The sequence below is a fragment of the Equus caballus genome, chromosome 4 (assembly GCF_041296265.1).
Source record: "Equus caballus isolate H_3958 breed thoroughbred chromosome 4, TB-T2T, whole genome shotgun sequence".
Taxonomy (NCBI): domain Eukaryota; kingdom Metazoa; phylum Chordata; class Mammalia; order Perissodactyla; family Equidae; genus Equus; species Equus caballus.
Window position 1 is genome coordinate 8,457,351 of NC_091687.1, and position 23,405 is coordinate 8,480,755.

The following is a 23,405-nucleotide window of genomic DNA, read 5'->3' on the forward strand; positions in this document are numbered from 1 at the left end:
AAAATGTGCTAACTTGAAGCTTACATATATATTATTAAAATTCAACACTGACCACAGGAATTGTTTAGAATTTAGATGAACAAAATTTTTTTTTGAGGAGGAGTCTTTTATCACTAACATTATTTAGAATTGCTGGTGCATAGTGATGATAAGAAGCAGCCTGACTTAGTTGGCTTTAGTATCAGTTTAAAATTTCTCTAGCAACAGTGCACCCCCTAGTAATTTAAACTTTTGGTAGGCCCCTTCCACCGACTCCACATCTGCAGCACCTGAGAGCAAGTTGCTTACAAGGGAAAATATCTCTGATTGGCACAGGACTCGTCATCATCCTACTGAGAGAAAATGACTACAAGCCCTGCATTCTTCACGAAGCCAGGATATCATTTACCGGTGGAGCAAAGGAGGATGTTCAAGGACGTGCTTAGGAACGTATCACCTATATACCCCTTCTATGGGAAATATTTGAGGAAAGACTAGACCAAACAAAAAATGAAAAGAGACACCTCAACATGGGGGATAAAAGAGAAGGGAAACAGTTGTTAGCTATGAGCCTTGGAATTTATAAATACACACACACGCATATATACACATTACACAGTTCTGGGTTATACAATATAATAGCTAATGAAGGACTCTTGAAATAGAAGACAATGCTGATAGATTCTGAATTATCTCAACAAAACCTAGGAGTCGCTGAGCACGTGTGGCAAAATGGTTCAAAAGTCTCAGACAGGAGACAGGAAAGATGAGATGAAGAAGGTAACACAGTATTTTAAGGTTCTCATTTGAATTTGTGGAAGGGGGCACGAATGGAATGTTAAAGCTGGGAAATAGTGTGCCAGAATGCAAGAAATATTTGGAACCTATCTGTTTGATTACGGAAGCAGGTAAAAGATGGTAAAACATTAACATTAGTGGATGAGTGAGGTAGACCTCCATGCTGACAAGGGGAAAAACTGGAATGAACAGCAGCTTGCTCAGATCTGCAAAATAAGGGAAAGAAAAGACTTCAGTTTAAAATAAATGGTAAATATAAAGTAAGATGGAAGGAATATAGTCAAATATATGGTTATTATACTAAATATCAAAAGATTAATTATCCCATTAAATACAGAGCTTACCAGGCTAAGGTGGAAAAAAAAGAACTAAATTAAAAACCACTGTAGTAATAATTGATGCAGGCAAGAATCATCGATGGGTGGTAAAACCATTGTGTGAAAAATATATACAGTTTCAAATAGGGTCTTCACAGATTTCTTATTATTTATGAAGTGGAAATTGTGGCTTTTCAGTGGAGAAAAATGAGGGATACCATTTTAACCACATTAATATCTCTAATAATGAGAAAAATTGACATCGCGTATGCCGCAATCTGATGTACTAAGAAAGATACAGCGCCACTTCTGTGGTATTCCTGCCAGAGAATCACGCCCAGGATGTTGTAGGAAACAACTGGGCCATCCACTAGCTTGAAACCATCCAAAACGAGGAACCATTTACGAAACAGCTGGCCTGGACTCTTCAAAATATCAATACCATGGAAGACAAAAAAGCTGAGACCCTTCTAGAAATTAAAGAAGTCTGCAGAGGTAGGACAACCACATGCAATGTGTGATCCGGGATTGAGAAAAAATTACTGTAGACAGGACAGTATTAGAAAATTGGTGAAATTTCAATATGGACTATTTATGAGATAACAGTTTTATATCAATTTAAAATTTCCTGAAGTATTCAGGAACGTGAATGGTTAAAATATCTGCAGCTTACTCTCAAATAGTTCACTAAAACACACACCCACACCCACACACACCCACCCACACACCCACCCACCCACCCCCACACACACCCCCCCACACACACCCACACACACCCACCCCCCCCCACACACACACCCACACACACCCACACACACACACACGTGGAGGGATGAGAGGGAGAGAGAACAAATGTGACAAGATGTTAACAGTTGGTGAACGTAGATGAAGGGTATAAATGGGAGTTCATTAACTTAGTCTTGCAACTTTTCTGTCAATTTAAATTTTTTCAAGAAGAAAAGTGTTAAAAAATTCCCTCATTTATATTCTATTTAGAAGAAACATACGAAAATAAAAATAAAGGGATGGCAAAAAAATAGCCAGCAAAAATAAAGTATTAGAAGTGAATGTTAAAAATGCTAAACTTGATAAAGAAGGACATGATGTAAAAGGCAACATTTATGAAGACGATGTAGTAATCAAGTATATGCCTCAAGCAACAGAACAGTTAAATGCATAAAAGTAAAAATATTAGAAGAATAAAGACAACTGGATAAAAATACCTTTGTGGTGAGAGGTCTCAATACACAACAGACAAAAATATGCAAGGATATATAGGAATGGAAAATATGTATGCTGTAAATAGTATATGGTAAACAATCTATAATATATACAATATAAATATATGTAACCTTATATTCTACAAATGAACTTACTTTGTTTACAAAGAAAACATTAACAAATTTTTTAAAATTAAGGTTTCACCACACATATTTGCTGATTATCATCGAATAACATTGGAAGTAAACAATAAACAGATGACCAAAATGTCTTCTCTATTTGAAAATATGAAATATACTCCTAAATAACCCTTGATTCAAAGACAAAATTAAAGGGAAAAATAGAAACTATCTGGAAAGCATTACATAGAGAAAAGAAAAAAATTTTTAAACATATTTTCTCTTGGTCTTTCTTTATCCTCTCATAAAGTCAAAAGATGATTTCATGTAATTGATTTTTGGAGTAGTTCAATAGAAAGTTTAATTAAATGCATATTCTTTGATTGGTACAGAGATACAACTCATCTTTTTGTGAAATTCAATTTTTATTTGTTTTACTAGACTCCAAGTTATTTGTGAGTGTATTATCACTTTCAAATTTCTGACATGGTTATTAAACTTCAGTTTATAGTAATCTGAAATTATATTTTGGATTTCAACAGCTTACAAGAATGTCTGGAAAGACAACATATATCTCACTTTTGTGATGTTGAAGATAATACAACGGATGTTAATAAGTTTATTGATATCTTCTTCCCTAATTTTAAAAATATGAAAAGCATAAAATTAGAAAGGATAATGGCATTACTTCGACCAGATCTCTTTCAACAAAGGAAAGGTAAGAAACAAAGCACAACTTAAGTATTTTGTACCTGGGATTTGAATAAACTCTGGTATATTACATTACAAGATATTATTTTAAAGTTTAACATTGAAGAAAAAGCACCTGAAGTAAGAAATTTAGTTAATATTAATTTACTGAATTCTCAACAATGAAGAATAAAACATTTTTTAGTTAAAAGAGTTTACAAAGCACTTTCTACTTTATGAATTTGTTAGAGTAGATTTTATCATGGCAGGAATTTATTATATAATAAAGATTTGAAGCTTTCATGTCTGAAATGCCTTAATTCAAAGCTTGAGTCAACCCCTCATTAACAGTGTGATTTGAACACGATATTTTACCAAGTCTACTTTTTCCTGTGTAAAATTCAGAAGGTTAAAATGAGAAAACATAGATAAAGTGCCTGGCACTTGAAAGGTGCTAGTTATTTTGAACTTCATCCTGTATTCACACAGCAGAGTGAATACGGCAGAGTAAGAACAAACCATAAACTCACACTATTAATTCTTTTTTATACCTAGTGTATGTTAATATAATTGATATTTGTATATTGACCTTGTATTCTCTGACTTGCTGAACTCACTTAGTCCTAGAAGCTTTGACATAGATTCCTCGGGAATTTATATGTAGACTAGGGTTTCTAACCTCAGACCTCATTATATTTGGGACTAGATAATTCTTTGTTGAGGGGAGCTGTGTCATGGCCAATGTAAAATGTTTAGCAACATCCGTGGCCTCTATTCACTAGATCCTGGTAGCATCCTCCTCACTCCCAGTTATGACAACCAAAATTATCTCCAGATGTTGTTAAATGCATTGTCAAGATTTTAGGGGACAAAATCTCTTTGCTGAGAACTGTTGATGTAAACAATAATATAATCTGCAAATTGAGACAGTTTTACCTCTTCCTTTCCAATTTATATGCCTTTTATTTCTTTTGCTTGCCTGATTTGGACTAGCTAGAACCTCCTGTACAATGTTGAATAGGAGGGCCAGAGTAGACACATTTGCCCTCTTCCTGATCTTATAACAAAAGCATGCAGTCTTTTACCATTAAGTATAATATTAGTTGTATATGTCTTTTATCAGATTAAGGAAATTTTCACCTACTCCTAGTTTGGGGAAATTTTTTATCATGAATGGATATTGTATTTTCTCAAGTATTTTTTTCTGTATCTACTGATATGATTATAGTTTTTTTTCTTGAGTTTGATAATATGGCTTACTTGGACTTTTGAGGGTTGAACCAGCCTTGCATTCTCCAGATAAACCACACTGGTTGTTGTATACTGTCCTTTTTGCATATTGCTGGATTTTATTTTTTACTATTTTGTTAAGGACTTTTGTGTCTATATTCATGAGGGATAGTTGTTGTTTTCTTGTAATGTTTTGATCTGGTTTTGGTGTCAGGGTAATGCAGGCCTCAAAAAATGAGATGAAACGTAGTCACCCCTCTTCTATTTTCTGGGAGAGATAGTATAGAATTGATGTTACATCTTTCTTAAATGTTGACTAGAATTGACCAGTGAAACTATCTGGTCCTAGAGTTTTCTTCTTTGGAAAGTTTTGTTTTGTTTACCTTTAAAGAGTTTAAAAAATATATGCATATTTTTTAAATGAGTAGACTTCATATTTTAGAACAGTTTAGATTTACAGGAAAAATTAGGTAGAAAAATTAAACGGTTTTAGATTTGTAGAAAAATTAAGAAAGATAGTACAGAGTTCCCATATGCCTGCTTCCCAGCAGTTTCTCTTATGAACATCTTTTGTTATTGTGATACATTTTTATAATTAATGAACCAGTGTTGATACAACGTTATTAACTAAAGTCCATAATGTACATTGTTTCACCCTTTGTTTTGTACATTCTGGGGGTTTTGACCAGTGCAGAACATCGTGTATCCCCTTTACATATGGTTCAAAATAAAATCACTGACCTAAAAATCCCTTGTACTTCATTTGTTCATCTTTCTCTTCTTCCCTCCTAATCTCTGGCAACCACTGATCCTTTTGCTGTGTCTGCAGTTTTTCATTTTTCAGAATGTCATATAGTTGGATTTATACAGCATATAGCTCTTTCACACTGATTTCTTTCACTGGATAATATACATTTAAGCTTCCTCCATGGATGTTTTTGTGGCTTGGTAGCTCATTTCTTTTTATTGCTAATAATATTCTATTGCATGGATATACCAAAGCTTATCCGGTTGCCTCTTAAAGTATATCTTGGTTGCTTCCAGTTTGGGGCTATTATGAGTAAGGCTGCTATAGGCATTCATGTGCAATTTTGTGTATGTGTGGACATAAGTTTTCAACTCATTTGAGTAAATACCATGTGATTACTGGATCATATGGTTAAACAATGTTTAGCTTTGTAAGAAACTGCCAAAATACCTTCCAAAGTGGTTGTACCATTTTCCATTCTCAACAGCAGTGAATGAGAGCTCCTCTTGCTCTACATCCTTGCCAACATTTGGTATTTTAGATTTTTTTCTATTCTAATAGGTATATAATGGCATCTCATTCTTGTCTTAGTTTACAATTTCCTAATGACATAGCCAGCCCTAGTGATCTAGTGGTTAAGATTCAATGCTCTCACCTCCATAGCCAGGGTTCATTTCCCAGTCAGAGAACCACACAACCTGTCTGTCAGTTATCATCCTGTGGTGACTGCGTGTCGCTGTGATGCTGAAAGCTATGCCACTAGTATTTCAAATACCAGCAGGGTCACCCACGGTGGACAGTCTTCAGCAGAGCTTCCAGACTAGACAGACTAGGAAGAAAGACCTGGTCACTCACTTCTGAAAAAATGTGGCCACGAACACCCTATGAATAGCGGCGGAGCATTGTCTGATATAGCACCAGCAGGTGAGAGGATGGCGTGAAAAGACGGCAGCGTTCCACTCTGCTGTACACAGTGTCACTAGGCATTGGAATGGACTCTGCAGCAGTAATAAAAATGACATATGATGCTGAGCATCTTTTCATGTGCTAATTTTCCATCTCTATATTCTGTGATGAGGTGTCTCTTCAGATCTTTTGCCCATTTCTTAATTGGTTGTTCACTTATTCTTGACTTATAACAGTCTTTTGTACATTTTGAATATGAATCCTTTATATATATGTGGTTTGCAGATATTTTTCCAGGTTTTTGGCTTTGTGGTTTTTGGCTCTGTGTTTGTAAATATTTTCCAGGTTTTTATCTCAATAGTTTTTTAAACTTTCACAAAAAAATTTATTTTTAATACAGTTCAACTTATCAATATTTTTCTTTTTTTCTTTTACTACGTATCCAAAAAATCATTGCCAAAACCCAAAGTCACCTAGATTTCCTCCTTTGTTATATTCTAGGAAGTTTATAGTTTTGTATTTTACATTCAACTGTGTAAGCCATTTGAGTCAATTTTTGTGAAAGGTGTAAAGTCTATGTCTAGATTAATTTTTTTGCATGTGGATGTGCCAGCATCATTTGTTGGAAAGACTATCATTGCTGTCCTGTATTGCCTTTGCTTATTTGTCACAGATGAGGTGACTATATTTGTGTGTCTTTTTCTGGGTTCTCTATTCTGTTCCATTGATCTGATGTGTCTGTTCTCTCATCAGTTCCACACAGTCTTGATTGCTGTAGCTTTATAGTAAGTTTTGAAGAGGGTAATATCAGCTCTCTAGCATTGTTCTTCAATATTGCATTGGCTATTCTGGATCTTTTGCCTCCCATATAAACTTTAGAATCAGTGTGTCAATACCCATCTCCACAAAAAACTTGCTGGGCTTTTGACCGGGGTTCTGTAGACCTAGAGATCAAGTTGAGAAGAATCAACATCTTAACAATATTGAGTCTCCCTATCCATAGGCAATGAATATGTTTCCATTTATTTAGATCTTTGATTCCTTTCATCAGAGTTTTATAGTTTTCTTCATTTGGATACTGTACATATTTTTTAGATTTCTACCCTTGTGTTTCATTTTTTTGTGCTAATATAAATAGTATTGTTGAAAATTTCAAATTCTAGTGTTAGTTTCTGGTATATAGGAAAGTAATTGACTTCTGTATATTAATTGTAACCTGCAACTTTGCTGTAATAGTCTCTTATTAGTTCCAGGAGTTTTGTTATTGTTGTTTCTTTGGGATTTTCTACATAATTGTGTCATCTGTGAACACAGACAGCTTTATGTCCTCCTTCCCAATCTCTGTACCTTTTATTTCCTTTTCTTGTGTTATTTCACTAACTAGGATTCCCAGAATGATGTCGAATAGGAGTGGCGAGAAGGGATATCCTTGCCTTGTTTCCAGTCTTAGATACAAAGCATCTAGTTTCTCTCCATTAAATATGACATTATCTGAAGGATTTTTATGCATGTTCTTTAGTAAATTGAGGAGGATTCTGTTCCTAGTTTGCTGAGAGCTTTTGTTATGAATGGTTGTTGGATTTGTCATATTCTTTTTCTGCATCTATTGATGGGATCATATGATTTTTCTTCTGTAGTCTATTAATGTGCAGATTATATTAATTGACTTTCAAATGTTGAACCAGCCTTGCCTACCTGGAATAAATCCTGCTTTGTTGTAGCGTATACTTTTTTGTGCATTGTTGGATTTGATTGACTAATATTTTGTTGAGAATTTTTCCATCTGTGTTCATGAGATTATTTCATGTGACTGGCATGTTTCCACTCCTCACCCCTTTCCGGCACTCCTAAGAATTTTTGAATTATGCAACATACATATTCTGGCTACTTCATTTTCTAGCACTCTTACTGCAAAGTCCCTAGAAAAGAACATACCGTTAATAAGAAGGAACAAGCATTGAATCCATAGATGGTATATGAAAATTGAAACTGCCTGTCTTCAGTGTGAGTTGGTGGATGACTGCTGCCTCATTCATGTTGGATAAGGATGTCAGGGCATTTGTGTCTGGTTCCTGACTGACCTCTATTGGATGCTGCCTCAGGCAGTCCTCTTGGTTCTTTCATGTGCCCAGAAGGCTTAGATCACTGCATCATCTCCAAGCGACTCCGTCATCTAAGGCATATCCTCAGACCAAAGCTTTCTGGATAATTTTGAAATCAGATCCTCATGCTTCTCATTCATAATAGAAGAAAAAGAGGTGAAAAACATGATTCGTTTTCATTGTTTTTATCTCCTCTGGGACTGCTACACTTCTCTTCTCTTCAGTTTGCATCTAGCTTTCCAGAATCATTTCCATTTAAGTTTCTCTTTCCAGTGAGCACAGAATATTGTTATCTTTTTAAAAAAAATCCATTTTGACAATCTTTGTATTTTAATTGCTATTCCTAGTGTTTACATTAAATGTCGTTATTGATAAATTTTGGAATTGTCTATCCTATTTTCTCTTTCCTGCCTCCTTTTTGAAATTTTAATAGGTTTTTAGTGTTCCATTTCAATTTATCTACAGTCACGCGCCTCATTACAATGTTTCAGTCAATGACAGACTGCATATACGACAGTGGCCCCATAAGATTAGTACCATATAGTTCAGGTGTGTAGTAGGCTATACCGTCCAGGTTTGTGTGAGTACATTCTATGATGTTCACACAACAACGAAACAACCTAACAATGAATTTCTCAGAACATATATCAGTCGTTAAATGACACGTGACTGTATTGACTTTTTATCTATATGTATGTTTTATATGTTTTTTAGTGTTGCTCCATGGATTTCAATATATCTACCTAAGTTAAAACTACTTATAGTTAATATTTTACCACTTCAAGTGCAATATAGTAATTGTACAACCACGTATGTGCTTTTCCCCTGTCTGCTGTAGTTGCCATGTGTATTACACCTACATATATTTAATACTCCACCAAACAGTGTTGTAACTTTTGCTTTTTAACAGTGATGAATAATTTAAAGAACTTAAGAGAAGGAAAATATTTCACTATATTCACCCAGATATTTACTATTGCCCTTTCTTCCTTTCTGAAATTCTAAGTTTCCCTCTGATATCATCTTCTTCCTACCTGAAGAACTTGAGCATTTCTTTTAGAGCAGGTCTGCTGGCAAGAAATTCTATTAGTTTTCTTTAACCTAAGAATGTCTTCACTTTACTTTCGTTCCTGAGTGATCTATTTACTAAGATAGAATTATGGGTTGTTAGTTATTTTCCTTCAGTGCTTTAAAAATGTTGTGCCACTGCCTTCTGGCTTCATTGGTTTCTAATGAGAAATCCATAGTCTTTCAAAACATTGGTTCCTTATCTGCAATGTATTTTTTCTGGCTGCTTTCGTTTAGTTTTCAGCAGTTTTATTATTATGTATCTGAGCATACTTTTCTTTGATCTTATCTTTGCGTTTCAGGTTCATTGGAATCTTGAATCTATAAATTAATATCTTTCGCCAAGTTGGAGGAATTTTCCACCATTATTTCTTTAAATATTCTTCTTCTTGCTAACTCTTTCTCCACTTCTCTGGGATTCCAAAGACACACCTCTTAGATCTTTTGATACTGTCCCACAGTTTCCTAAGGCTTTGCTCACTTTTAGTTTTTTTTTTCTTTGTGTAGTTCTCATTGGATCATTTCTTTTGTTTTAGCTTGATGTTAAGACTGACTCTTCCTTCTGTGATCTCCATTTTGGCATTCAGCCCATCCAGTTCTTATTTCAGTTGTTATATTTTTCAGTTTTACGTATTTCATTTGGTTCATTTTTGTAATTTATTTCTCTGCTGAGAACTTTTATCTTTCTAAACATTTCAAGAGTGTTCATCCTCACCTCATGGAACGTAGTTATAAGAGCTGCTTTGAGTTATTCATCTGAGAATTTCAACATCTAGCTCATCTGGAGGTTGGTGTCTGTTGATTGCATTTTTACTTTAGAGTTGTTGAGATTTTCTTGCTTCTTTATAGGTTGGATAATTTTGTATTGTACTCTGCTCCCTGGTCATTTTGATATTATCTTGTGAGACTCTGAATCTCGTTAAAATCTTGTGGAAGATGTTGATTTCTTGTTTGTTTGTTTTAGCAGTCAGTTAGCCAGGTTAGGTTCAGACCACATGTCCCAACCCACTTTCTGAGGGTTATCACCAATGTAAGTTCTATTTTCAAAGCTTTTGTATGCTATTCCGGACTTCCTCATTTGTGCACAACTTTGCTGTCACTCAGAGACCTAGGCAGTAGTGTACACTGTAGTTCTGTTCTCAAGGTTTTGTTATGTTTCCTCATATCAGCCTGGCACATGCATAGCTCGGCATGAGTCCATCACTTAACCAACACAGATTTAGGAGATCACTCTGTCCCATCCCCACGCTCTCTGGATCTATCTCATGGGCCCTGATCCTTGGTCCTCTGGCTGGATTTCAGGGTTTTAGCTTCCCTGTGCTTCCTGCATTTGAGACTACCTCCAGGTGAAGTGGTTAGCAAAACGTGGGAGAGAGAAAAAATGAACAGGGTTTCTCCCACACTGTTCAGGCCACAGAGGCTCCTCTTCCCAGTTTTACTGGTCACAGGGAAGGACTTCTTCTCAGAGTTGTAGATGTCTTCGGGGCCTCTGCTACCTCCAGAGGACAACTTCACGGCTGGGCTTGCCTCAGGCAGGGCCCGGAGAGGGAAAAAGAAAAGTCAAAGCAAACAACCCTCCTGAAAATGGAGATGTCCCCCAAAGTCTCCATTGCAGAGGATGGAGCTTTGGGTTTACAGAGTTTTAATCCTTTCCCCGGCCTCAGCCCCACCCCGCTTCTGATTTCTGTGCCCTTCGTTTTTCTTAAGGTTGTTTGAGGTTTTAGTACAAATGGTGGCTGTTAAGTTGCTTTTACAATACATGTCTTACCTTTTGATGATATTTTATAATTTGCATTTTGTTTATAATCAGGTTTACAACAGATGTATTTATTTCGAATTTTTCTTATTTGAACTGGTTTTCACGCTTTACACAGTCTTTAGCTCTGTTAATTTCTCACTCCTTTTTAATTACTTGTTTTTACTTCTCAGTTATCTAGAGTGTATATTTAAGTATACAATTTTAAAAGAGATATGTACATATTTTCTTTTCTGAGCCCTACTGTATCTGAGAATGTCTTTTATTACCTTTATATATAAGAGAAAACTTATCTGACTCTATAATTTGCTTTTTATTTTTTTTTGATAAATCCTCCATCCCCAAACCTGTAGACTTTTGTTCATTGACTTTGGCTTTTGTGTTGCAGAGGAAAAGTCTGCTTCAGCCTGTTTTTCGTTCCTTTGTAGATAATTCAGTTTTTGTAGTTTTTCGTTTGTTTCATTTAGATACTTATAGAATTTTTTCCCTTTCTTTTTGTTCAAATTTTTTCAAGGTTGCATAGACACATAAGAATGAACTGATTTGTACACGTTTCTTTGATTATTAGCCACCTTGCTCAGCATTTGTCTGTGATTAATGAGAAGTAAGATATCAAGGTGCTCTGGTCTTGAAGTATGATTTTTGTGGACCAGGTTATTCCAAGAAATGTCCATGCAGCTACTAGATGCTTTATCTAGAAACAGGAATTCTCTGCATCTCTATACCTGTCACAGAATATGTGCATTGAATGGTATCACTGGAATACTTGAGATGATGTCTGAAAATCCTCATGGACACTATGCAACAAAATAAAATACTCATTATTATATCTATCATATCTATCTATATCAGAATTAAGTGGAACTTAATCCTCTAGTAGTGAAGTCAAGGAAACTCATTACCATCTTGTGAATAATGGTACTCCCCAGTGCTCTTTCAATTTAATAGTTAGATACCAAGGACCCTTTATGTGCCTGGATTATAATTCTTGTGATCACCAAACAGAGTGCAAGCTAAGGAGAGCATTCTTGAGGACATCAGTCCACCCACTCTGCCATTAAGGCTAGTTTCTTTACCTTTATGGAGATTTACTTCCCTGAATATTTTTCCTCAACTTTTCTCATGAGTCATTACAAGAAGCCATCCTATATGCAAATTGTTTGAGGATTTGTGGTCACTTTTTAAACTGTTGCCATTAGGGACTCTCATATGATAAATATTTTTTTAATTTAGTAATACAAAAATTAAAAAAATAATTTGTCTCCTCTAAGAATTCCACCTTTTTAAATTTCAAGAACTGTATAAATATTCTATTTTTTTCTTTCTCTTGTCTGTGAGATAGTTCTGAAGCAAATTATTGCTTAAATTATATTAGTGTGTATGATTCATTGTTTGTTTTACTCTTTCCTGACAACTGATTGCTTAGTTCTATTTTATTAACTTCATTTCATGCCCACAAAGGGAGAGGTAATATATCAGTAAGGATGCATTTTTGGCCTTGATCAGGGGCTTAGTGCTGTCCGAGCTGAGTCAGAATTTGTGCTTTTGATTTTACCCTCTTTGTTGCAAGATGACCTCACAGCTCCAAGCATCATGTCCCTCAAATGTCCAAAACAGGAAGCAGAAGGTGGTAGAGAGGTTCTCCCTGGCTGCTTCTCTCAGAAGCATTCCCAGTATACGTCCTTTGTATATGATTGGCCATATCTGGGCCATGTTGCCACACTATCCAGAGGGAAGGGTAGAGAAGCGAGTATTGCATTTTCTAGGTTTTTACAGTCAGAAGTAGGCAGGAGAGAAGGATGTTGAGAAATACTTTTGGGTATCCAATAAACTCGTATCTCCCCCAGTGGAGTAAATAAAATGAAGACTCTTGAATATAAAAATTATTTACAAATGCTTGGATGATTGTGTTGGTTGGTTATTTTGGTTACTGTACACACAGTACACATGTCTGAACACACAAACCTGTACACACACATGCCTGTACACACAAACACCTGAAGAAAATGTTTACTAATGATATACCTCTGTGTGTGTGTGTATATGATTCCTATGTGATGAAAAATCGGAAATATCATAATTTGATATAAGAATATCGTTCACCTTAAATTAAAATCTAATAAGCTATTTTTGCAAACTTTTAAATTTCATACGAGGATGAAATGCGTTGTGTGTCCTCATGATAATACATTCTGAATATAACCAATATAACTAAAACTTATTATGTGCCTTTTAATTTAGAGGATGTTTTGGATATTATTCAAGATGAAGGCTTTAAAATACTTATGCAAAGACAAATAGTATTATCGGAAGTAGAAGCACAAACACTGTGCAAGAAATATGAAAATGAAGTTTATTTTGGAAGTCTTATAGAAAACATGACCAGGTAAAGTAGATTTCAGGTTTAGAAAGCACAATCTGATTTATTTTTGAATCATTTAAATCTTCTCTCAACCCTGCCCTGTTCAAGTTGCCACAGCTCTCAATTCTGTAGACCTGTGCCAGGTCTACTTCTTTGCCAGTCACATTCTCATCATGATTCTCTGCGCAACTGTCCATCTTCTCGAGTTCTCCTAGAATGTTATTAGAGCAACGAGAAGGTGAAGTTTCTGGAGTCCAGTTGAGTTGAATGCGAGAAATCCTGGGTGTAACATCAAGTCCAAGCAGAGAACTATCTGACTCTCAAGGGCTTTGGTAATCCTAAAGATCACTAGTCCTAGGAGAGACATGAGATGCTAGAAATCTGTCAGATTTCTGTGAAATAGCAGCTGGGACAGAAATCCAGGAAAGCTATATAGATCAGCAGGAGCATGGGAACAATACAGGAACAACTTTATCAGAACCAAGGTCCCTCTCTTCCCTTCCTTTCTCTGCTTTCATCCTTTTATAGATATGCTCTTGAGAGTACACTGGAAATTAATTTAAGACCCTTGATAAAAAGATTATTTTGACTTTTATAGTCTATTTAACAAACACCCTTGTATTACCTATATATAATACGCTACTGAGCCATACTTTTATTAACTTTGCTTTTTATTTTCTAACAGTGGTCCATCTCTAGCCCTTGTTTTATTAAGAGACAATGGTTTACAACACTGGAAAGAGTTAATTGGACCAAGCACTGTTGAAGAAGCCAAAAAAAATCTTCCAGAGAGGTAGGCTTCATGTCATGGGTCCCCAAATTTTTCATGGGAGCCATTTTAATTTCTTTTTGGATGTGGAGTCCAGGAACTACAGCTCTCGTCCAAGGGAGCATCTGAGGAAAGCTGCTGTTCCTGAGTGAGGCATGGACCACTCATTACTGGAGGGCCCAGCCCAACGCCAGCCTGAATACGGCCAAGGCTTTGCAAGAGAAGTTTGTGGGATGCTTGGTTTGGGGCTGGGAAGTAACAGATAGTGGTGGATAACCAGCCAAAGGGTATCTCTTGGCAAAAATATCCACCTTATCCACTATTTAAGAGAAATTCCTTTGAGAAGGGTATGGTGGCAGCTGCAGATTCTTTAGTTAATCATAAGAGTTTCAAGACAATGATGACTACCTTAATATGTAGTCTACAATTTGGTGGGAACATTTGCTTAATTTCCTGATGAATCTTAGAAATCAGCTAGACTTTGTAATCAACTCAACACCTGGCATGTTACCTGGCCCATAGGGTGCACTGTTTAAATATTTTTTGGTCTTACCCGTTGGCTTGGTATCACCTGGAAGACAGAGGTAGTATCTCATGCATCTCCATCCTTGGCATGTAGCCGATGGAAACAAACTGAATTGCAATTCACTTAAATCTTTGTGCTGATTTCAGGGTAGGATTCAATTCAGGGGAAGAAAGGCCCTCCCTGCACGTGAGCAAGAATACAGATGCTTTACCAGGCACAGAAAACTCAGCAGACATGTTGACACAATAAATAACAGCACTTATGAAACATCACTTATATGAAAACTGAAATGTTTTATTTTGTGTAGGATATCTGGAATCTGGCTTGTCCTGAATGGATACATTTTACCCCTGATTTAGCCCTATTCACTTATGTCTTTGCTCCTGTGCCAGACGATTACCTTAAAGGATATATGGGTTGGATACTGTGTAAGTGGTGTGAGCAGAGTGCCATGCAACTTCTTACTGAAATGCAGCATAGAATGCAATGCATGGCGTCAGAGGGAGGAATTCCTATCAACACAGGCCTATGCTTGTAGGCACACTGTTTCAGAAGTGGTGGTTCCAAGTGTGGAGGTAGCACACCGGCACAGAGACACTGTCTCCAGGTGAAGGCCCTCTGTGGCTCTCCTCTCCACCCCACTGTTATTGTGAGGATTCTCATCCAGAGCCCTTATGATCTCTATGTTGCCACAAGTTCACAACTAATCCTGACCATTATTTTTTATTTGTCTCCTCCTTTCCAGTTCTCTTGGCTCCACCCAGCTCTTTCAGGTTGTTTTAGAAATAACTCTTCGAGCAGAGCTCTGCCCCTTTCCTGCACTTGGGTATCAGAGTCTACACTCTGCATCGCGTAATTGGAAATAGGGTCACTTGCATAAAAGAGGAACACGGCAACCCCTCCCTCTCACACATCCTTCCCCTCACTCACATACACTTTTTCCAATAAACATGTCTAACAGCATAAGAGAGCCATGGTTGTAGTTCTCTGCATTGAATGCAGTAAGTGCTGGTGATGGCTTAGACTGTCTTTGTCATTCATTGTGCAAATCCCCCATCCCTGACAATCACACACTACAAGGGTCTTGGGCTGCAAGTATCTTCAGATCAGAGGTATGAGAACAGCCAAGGGCCGAGTGGGAAGGTCAAGTTGGATAAGGCAAAAAAGGAAATCTGAATGGGTCACTGAAACCAGAGAGGCAAGGAGAGGGTCTTGAAGCTGAGGACAGAAAGCCAAGTTTCCAGTGATGTTAGTCTATTAGCAAAAAGGGGTATTATTCACCATGAGTGGATTTTGTGGGTTGGCTGCTCAGGACTGTGTGTACAGGGAGAAAATAAAATGAACAGTGAGCTTCTCCTCTACTGAAATCTACATAGATAGATGGAGAGACAGAGAAAAGGGCAACTGAAAAAACATCAAGGAAGAACCGTTGATTTAGGAGATGCGTAATCATCTGTCATGAAGGAAGCAGAACCAAAATAAACTACCCAACCCGACGTGGATTGTCCCGTCCCAACATCACTCCTGCCTCTTTACACGAAGCCATCCTGTATGCTCCTCTTATTGCTGCGCTTTCTCACCTGGAGGGTTCCATTGCACTGTCTCCTGGATCCAGTGTTTATAATTTGATGTCTTTGGTATGGAGACAAATCCCATCTCAAGTGGTTGATAATACTTAGTGGTGAAAGAAGGGGAAGGAATATTTCTTGGGAGCTTAATATGCACCATATATTTCAAATACATCATCTGATTACACCCTCAAAAATCACCTTCCAAAGCAGGTTTTACTATCATATTTATATTTGAAACAACTAAAGCTCCGAAAAGTTATGTAATTTCCCAATATCATATAGCTAGCAAGTAGTGCAACCAGGAATCCACAGTGTGTGCTTTTTCACTACACCACGGCATCCACTGCTTCTTTCACAGTTATCTGTCAATATCCATTATTACAGTTATTGAAATGTTCGCGTCCTTTCTTCCTAATGACTATGACCTCCTTGGAAGGAAGTAGCATGCCCCAAGCCACTCTGTAATTGCTTCCTTTCCCACAATGCCTAGATCAGGAATGAGCTGCTATTGCTTGATAATTTCTAAACAATTTATATAAATAGTGTTAGCTTGTGCTATGTTATGTTATATTATGTTATATTATACTATAACAGTTTTTAACCTGACTTCTTTTTGAAAGTTTATGTGCACAATTTGCAATGGGAAGTTTGCCTATCAACCAGTTATATGGAAGCGATTCCTTAGAAGCCGCTGAAAAGGAAATACTGCATTTCTTTCCTCCTCAAAACACTTTAGCAGTGATTAAACCTCATGTAACACATCAAGAAAGAGGTAAGTATTTTAAATAAAAACCAGTGCCTACATTTTCCTCCAAATTTTGTGAAAATTTTCAAACTACAGAAACGTTGAAAGAATAATGCAATGAACATCTTCCTCTCCAGAATGTAGCACTCAAAGTTTAGGCAGTTGGTGAGATTTTGCCAAGATTTACTTTATTTAATTTCCTCAGTGGCACTCTCCTCCTTAGGGAGAAGAGTTCAGTTTGGCTTTCCCCTTCAATCCATATCTAGCAGGAAGTCCCTTGGCTTTTGAAGCACAGAGATGAAAACACGTCTTGACTTTTAGCAGAGGAGCAGATCCCCTCTTCTCCCCGTTTTCTAGTCCCTTGGATGTTCCGGGTGATTTCTGGAAAGATAGAACTCAGAGAATGAATGTCTATATTAACATATTAAAGTTCTTCTGAATATCAGTGGGGTGCTTTTTAATTCAATTTAGTTTTGCGTACTTTTGGTTTTTTAAACCACGGGATGCAAGTAAAACTGTTAATTTCCATAGTTATTTCAATCTAATTGCATGTGGAGCGAAAGTGGAGGCAGTCTGCAAGATTACCACATCTCTCTTTTCTCTAGAGGAGATCTTGAGTCTCATTAAAGAGGCTGGATTTGATATAACACAGGTCAAGGAAATGCTGCTAACTGAAGAGCTAGCGGAGAAAATTTATTTCAAAATAAAAGGAAAAGACTTTTATAAAGATGTATTGGCAGTGTTATCTGAGTAAGTTTCTGATATATAGTTCTTTTCATTATAAAAGTAGTAAATGTTCATTGTAGAAACTTTGAAAAATACAAAAATTAAGTAAAACGTTTCATCTAATCTCCTTCATGAAAAGACAGCCTGTTAATATTTGGGGTTCATTCCTTTTCTATTTCTCTCCTTCCCTCCCTATCTTCCTCTCTCTCCTTCCTTGCTTTCTTCTTTCCTTCCTCTGTCTCTTTAGGTCTTCAGCTTAGATATAGAAGCTGTCTAGGTTTTTATCTGCTTTGCTAACATACTTAATCTGTGTCTCAGTTTTCTTATCTGTAAAATGGGGATAATAACAGTACCTACCTCATAGGTTATTTTGAGGCCTAAATAATCGATACATTGAAAGTACCTGGAACAGTGCCTGGCATATACCACTAGAGTTAAACTACAGCACTCTTTTAGCACCAAGACCTTTTGAAAGAGGGAGAAATGGAGAAAAAAGCACAAAATCACACTGATAAGGACAAAGAATAAAGAGGAGCTCTCTGGATGAAACTGTGGCCTTCTGTCTTTAGCTGTGTATGCAATCTCTACAGTTGTAAATAGTCCAAGTCTTCTGAAAACATTGTTATTTGCAGGGGTCCGTCTATGGTCATGGTTCTGACCAAGTGGAATGCTGTTTCAGAATGGAGACGATTGATGGGTCCCACAGACCCAGAGGAAGCAAAACTATTGTCCCCAGACTCTATCCGAGCCCAATTTGGAAGAAGTGTTTTGAAAAATGCTGTCCATGGATCATCGAACACCTACGAGGCAATGGAGACCATTAATAGATTGTTTGAAGAGTTTGTCTCTGAGAATCCTGAGGAAAACTAAAGTGCAGTACCTCTTTAATTATTATTTGCTTTTCTTTGCTTGTTATGGGGACTGGGCCTAGGACAAGGCTGTCCTGGAAAGACCAGAGCTTTTCCCATATTCCTGAATCAAACTTTATTCCCTGCCAGACACGCTATGCTATTCCCTAGCAGCCTTGAAGCCTCAAAGCTGAGCCTTGTAGATGCCAGGGACCTGGGAGACAGTGGGGCAAGCAAGAAACCCTTGGTCTTGAGCTGTTTGTGCGTCTGCCATGACACAGTCTCATACAGTCCTTCTTTTTGACTTCCCCCTGCTTCTCTACTTCAAATGGTCAAAGTCTCATTCAGCAACCTCAACTCTGTTCTCTAAGTATTTAGAAACTTGGAATCTCCTAACCACCTGGGGGTGCTATATGATAATGTAATATAATAGAATATTAGAAATCATAGAGTAAACGGCAATCGTTTCTATTCTTTGGCAAAGAGGTTCTTATTGGGGAGAGGTAGCTACATAATGTGTATGTGGGTTGAATCTGCTTAGGTGTTGATAGAAAACTTGAAAACTTTTCTATCCTGGGCAGTGTGGGAGACGGGGTGTAAGATAGGTGACTTTTCCCATCAAACCCACTTTCCTTCTTTATTTTCAAAGAGCAGGCCCACAAATGTACACCCGTATGGCTCTGGCTGCTGACCTCAAGGTGACTGTTCAGCCTCTTCACATGTGGAGGGTGGTCCCCACCTGGATGGGCCAAAATGAGACTCAGTCTCCGGAGCAAAATGAGAAAGTGATGTGAAGTGGAAAAACCTCTCCACCCCCAGCCAGGTTCCTCAGGGAGAGAAGAGTACATAGTTCATTTAGTATTGTCATTTAGGCAATGGTTTCTCCAAGTATAAGAACATTGTTTCAAAATATTAGATGCATAAAATAAAAGTAAATTCTGGCATAGCGCAGCTCATTCCATGAGTCTGACTCAATTATAGACCAAAGCCTGATTGCACAACCCATAAACAGTTTTGTTGGAAAAATATGTATTGTGTGTCTGCTTGAACTGTGCGTCCTTGGTTAACGCAAAACTGATTGATTGAAGGTTGTTACCTTCAGGGAAACACAAATCTAATGAGGACACAAAACTCAGAGAAACAATCTCTGATTATAAACACCATAAGACAGTGTGTTATTAAGCATGCCAGTGGTGAATGACTGGGGAGGAGATGAGTGGGACTACGTTCTGTCTTGTAGTGTTTGTTAGCAATATGGTGGAGATTTAGCCTAACGTCTGTGTATCCCTCCATTTTTTGATGAAGGAAACATTATGAATAGTATAGAAGATTTTGAATTAGCGTATAATTCAGTCCTGAATTAACAGGTGTATGTTTGATGGCTAGGAGCTGGAGAAGGTAAGGAATAAAACAGATCTTGAAAAATGGGTAGGATTTTTAAAAATCAGAGGTAAGGAAACAAAAAAGAGAATTCAGTTTTAAAAGTTTCTAAGCCATCATATGTATATGTGTGTACACACACACACACATATATATCTTGATGTTTATATATAAAGACATTTGGCTGGCTTCTTTCCTACTATATCTACTATACTATATCATATCAGTCTGAGGGTAATATTGTGGGTCTGTTTCAGACATTCAAGAATCAATTTGTTCAACTTTTTCTACATGCTGGACACTGTTGCAGGGCTAAATATACACAGTCGTTGTGTTAAAGGAGCTTAGGTCTCTAAAAGCAGGGGATAGAAAATTAACATGTGTTCTCAAGTTCTTAGGGGTAAGCACAGAGTGCTTTGAGCAGATGCATATAGGAGAGGGAGAGGGAAAATGAGAGACAAGCTCTCCAGGCAGGAGGCATTGCAATAATCAAAGTGAAAGATGACAGCAACTTGAACTAATGTAGAAATGGTGGGGTAATGATAAGTGGAATATCAGAGAATTCTTAGAACACTGCATTGCATCTATAGGACTTGGCAATTGACTCCCACTCTACCAAGTAAGTGGGAAAAGATAAAGCTACCTAGCTTGAGTAACTAAGCAAATGATCTAACCATTCCCAGACAGAGAATCCAGAGAGAGCAGTAGGTTAGAAGGAAATATCATCAGTTTTGTTTTGGTCATTTTGGGAAGAAGGCATTTGAGCTGAGAGTAAGTCAGGCCCTCAGAACAGGGGAGTCAAGAAGACTCCATTGGAACGATGTCAGCACAATGGTGGAGTAGGCAGCTCCAAGCTCCCATCCTTCCATAGGAACATTTGAAAAACAACCAGAAACTGTCTGAACCAACTTTGTTAGAACTCTGGAAAATAATCAGAGGTTTACAGCAACAAAGTGAATGCTGAATCAACAAAAAGGCAACTTCAAAATTGTATGAAAGCTTTGTGACATTTTTACTTACCCTTGCCCTACCACTTCCCTAGATTGGTGACAGTCTTGAAGATTGCAGCCTGTGTTCCCCGTGTGGGTCTCTGGTCTCTGGTTCTAGACAGAATAGAGCAGATATTATTCACAAATTATTGTGTTTTCTGTTCTAAGCTGTCTGGAGGCTACCTGAAGGATGACACAAGGCACTCATCTCTGTTTCATCTAACTCAGAAACCACTCAGGGAGGAAAGGTGATGGGCATTGCTTGAAAACATTGTATGGTGATCCCAAATCCCACAGCTTCCTGGGGCCAAAGATTATGGTTGAGACATATAATAGACTGCCTAAAGCCAGGGATGAAAAGCTGGGGAAAGAGTTTCTTTGGGAAATAAGGACATTCAAAACAACTCGTGCTGGGGAATTTAGAAGGTTAAGCACATGCCAAGGGCAAGATACATGCTCAGAAAAGATCTGAGAGATCCTAAGTTTTTACCACTGGCTGATCTATAGGAAGGAGGGCTGAGGCCGAATTGTAAATGGCCTGGCTCAGCATTAAAGAAGTGCTGCAGCACAGGGAATCCACAAAGCCTTGGAGAGGTAATTCCCTGATGGTCTTGTTTTTAAACTCCTGGCTTTCCAGGAAATCTCAGTCAAAACACTGGCTGAACACAAACTAAGTCTGCACCAATCCAGAAGAGCAAACCCTGTGGAAGAGGGGAAACTGATTTTCAGAGCTACCACATTATAATAGTTGAATGTTCAGTTTTCAACAACAACAACAAAAATCACAAAATGTACAAGGAAATAAGAAAGCACAGCCCATTCACAGGAAAAAAATTGACGGAAACCATCCCTGTGAAAGCCCAAACATTGGACTTACTGGATAAAGACTTTAAATCACTATCTCCATATGCTCAAAGAGCTTAAGGAAATCATGGATGAAAAAACTAAAGGAAGTCGAGAAAACGATGTACGAATAAAATGAGAATATTGATAAACAGGAATTATAAAAATAAACCAAATAAGAATTCTGGAGCTGAAAAATGCAATCACTGAATTGAAAAGTTCACTGGTGGGGTTCAAAACAAATTTGAGCACACAAAGGAAAGAACCAGCAAACTAGAAGGTAGAAAAGTGGGAATCATCCAGTCTTAGGAGCAGAAATAAAAAAGAAAAAGAAGAAAGGCAAACAGCACCTAAGGAATCTGTGGGCCACTACCAAACAGACCAACATATGTGGTATGGGAATCCCAGAAGAAAAAGAGTGAGAGAAAAGAGCAGAAAGAATATTTGAAGAACCAATAGCTGAAAACTCCCCTAATATGATACGTGCTTAAATCTACTCATCCAAGAAGCTCAATGAATTCTAGGAAGGATAAACTCAAAGAGATCCACCTGAGATACATTACAGTCAAAGTGTCAAAAGCCAAAAACAAAGACAGAATCTTGAGAGCAGTAAGAGGGAAGTGACTTACAGTCCGCAATAACAGATGATTTCTTATCAGAAACCACAGGAGGCCACAAGGCAGTGGGGTAACACATTTAACGTGCTGAAAGAAAAAAACTGTCAACCAAGAATTCTACATCCAGCAAAACTATCTTTCAAGTGTGAAGGTGAAACTAAGACATTCCCAAGGTAACAAAACTAAAAGAGTTTGTTACTAATAGACCTGCTTTACAAGAAATGTAAAGGGAGTGCTCCAAACCGAAATGAAAAGACACTAGACAGTAACTCAAAGCCATATGAAGAAATAAAAAACACTGGTAAAGGTAACTACATAGGTCAATATAAAAGCCAGCATGATTGTACTTTTGGTTTCCAACTCCTCTTTTTTTTCTGTAGTATATAAAAAACAAATAAATAAGATAAAGATTATAAACATATGTTAATGAGAACTCAGTGTATAAATATGCAATCTGTGACAGTAATAATATAAAAGGGAGAGAGACAGAGATGCAGAGTGTTTCTATACTATTGAAACTAAGTTGGTGTTATTCAAACTAGGTTGTTAGAAGTTTGAGAATATTAGTTAGAATTCCCTAGTGGGGATTCCTGAGGGGTCACACTAAGAAAATTTTTTAAAAATTACAGAAAAAAGGGACTCCAAATGGTACATTACAAAGAAATTAACCAAATACAAAAAGAGCCAGTAATGGTGAAATTGAGGAAGAAAAGCACGTAGAACATACAAAAAACAAATAGGTAGGTGGTAGAAGTAAATTCTTCTTAATTAGTGATTACTTTAAATGTGAGTGTAGCAGATTCTCCAATTAAAAAGCAGAGGTTGGCAGAATAGATTAAAATATGTGATCCATTTATATGCTGTCTACAAGAGATTCATTTTAAATCCAAAGACACAAAGAGGTTGAAAGTAAAAGGATGGAAAGATATATTTCATGCAAATAGAAACTCAAAGAGAGCTAGAGTAGCTATATTTTTATCATAAAAATATATTTTACACCAAGAAAAGTTTACAAGAGAAAAAGGAGGATATTATATATTGAAAAATATTCAATTCATCAAAATATAACTATTATAAACGTATACACACATAACA

General features: G+C 37.0%; 1 protein-coding gene across 3 annotated transcripts in view; it reads left to right on the forward strand.

The window, feature by feature from the left end:
• NME8 (NME/NM23 family member 8) overlaps positions 1–23,405 on the forward strand; it is a 47,040-nt gene that overhangs the window by 19,200 nt on the left and 4,435 nt on the right. The window contains exons 11-17 of one of the 3 annotated variants that reach the window (XM_070264329.1): positions 2,977–3,152; positions 13,176–13,320; positions 13,982–14,089; positions 16,783–16,934; positions 17,513–17,657; positions 18,266–18,504; positions 19,131–19,507. In XM_070264329.1, the coding sequence (XP_070120430.1) occupies positions 2,977–3,152; positions 13,176–13,320; positions 13,982–14,089; positions 16,783–16,934; positions 17,513–17,657; positions 18,266–18,503 (964 nt within the window). In that variant the 3' untranslated portion in view covers position 18,504; positions 19,131–19,507. Of the gene's footprint in view, positions 1–2,976; positions 3,153–13,175; positions 13,321–13,981; positions 14,090–16,782; positions 16,935–17,512; positions 17,658–18,265; positions 18,505–19,130; positions 19,508–23,405 lie in introns of those variants that run through there. The other 2 variants (XM_070264330.1, XM_070264331.1) reach the window with 2 other exon arrangements.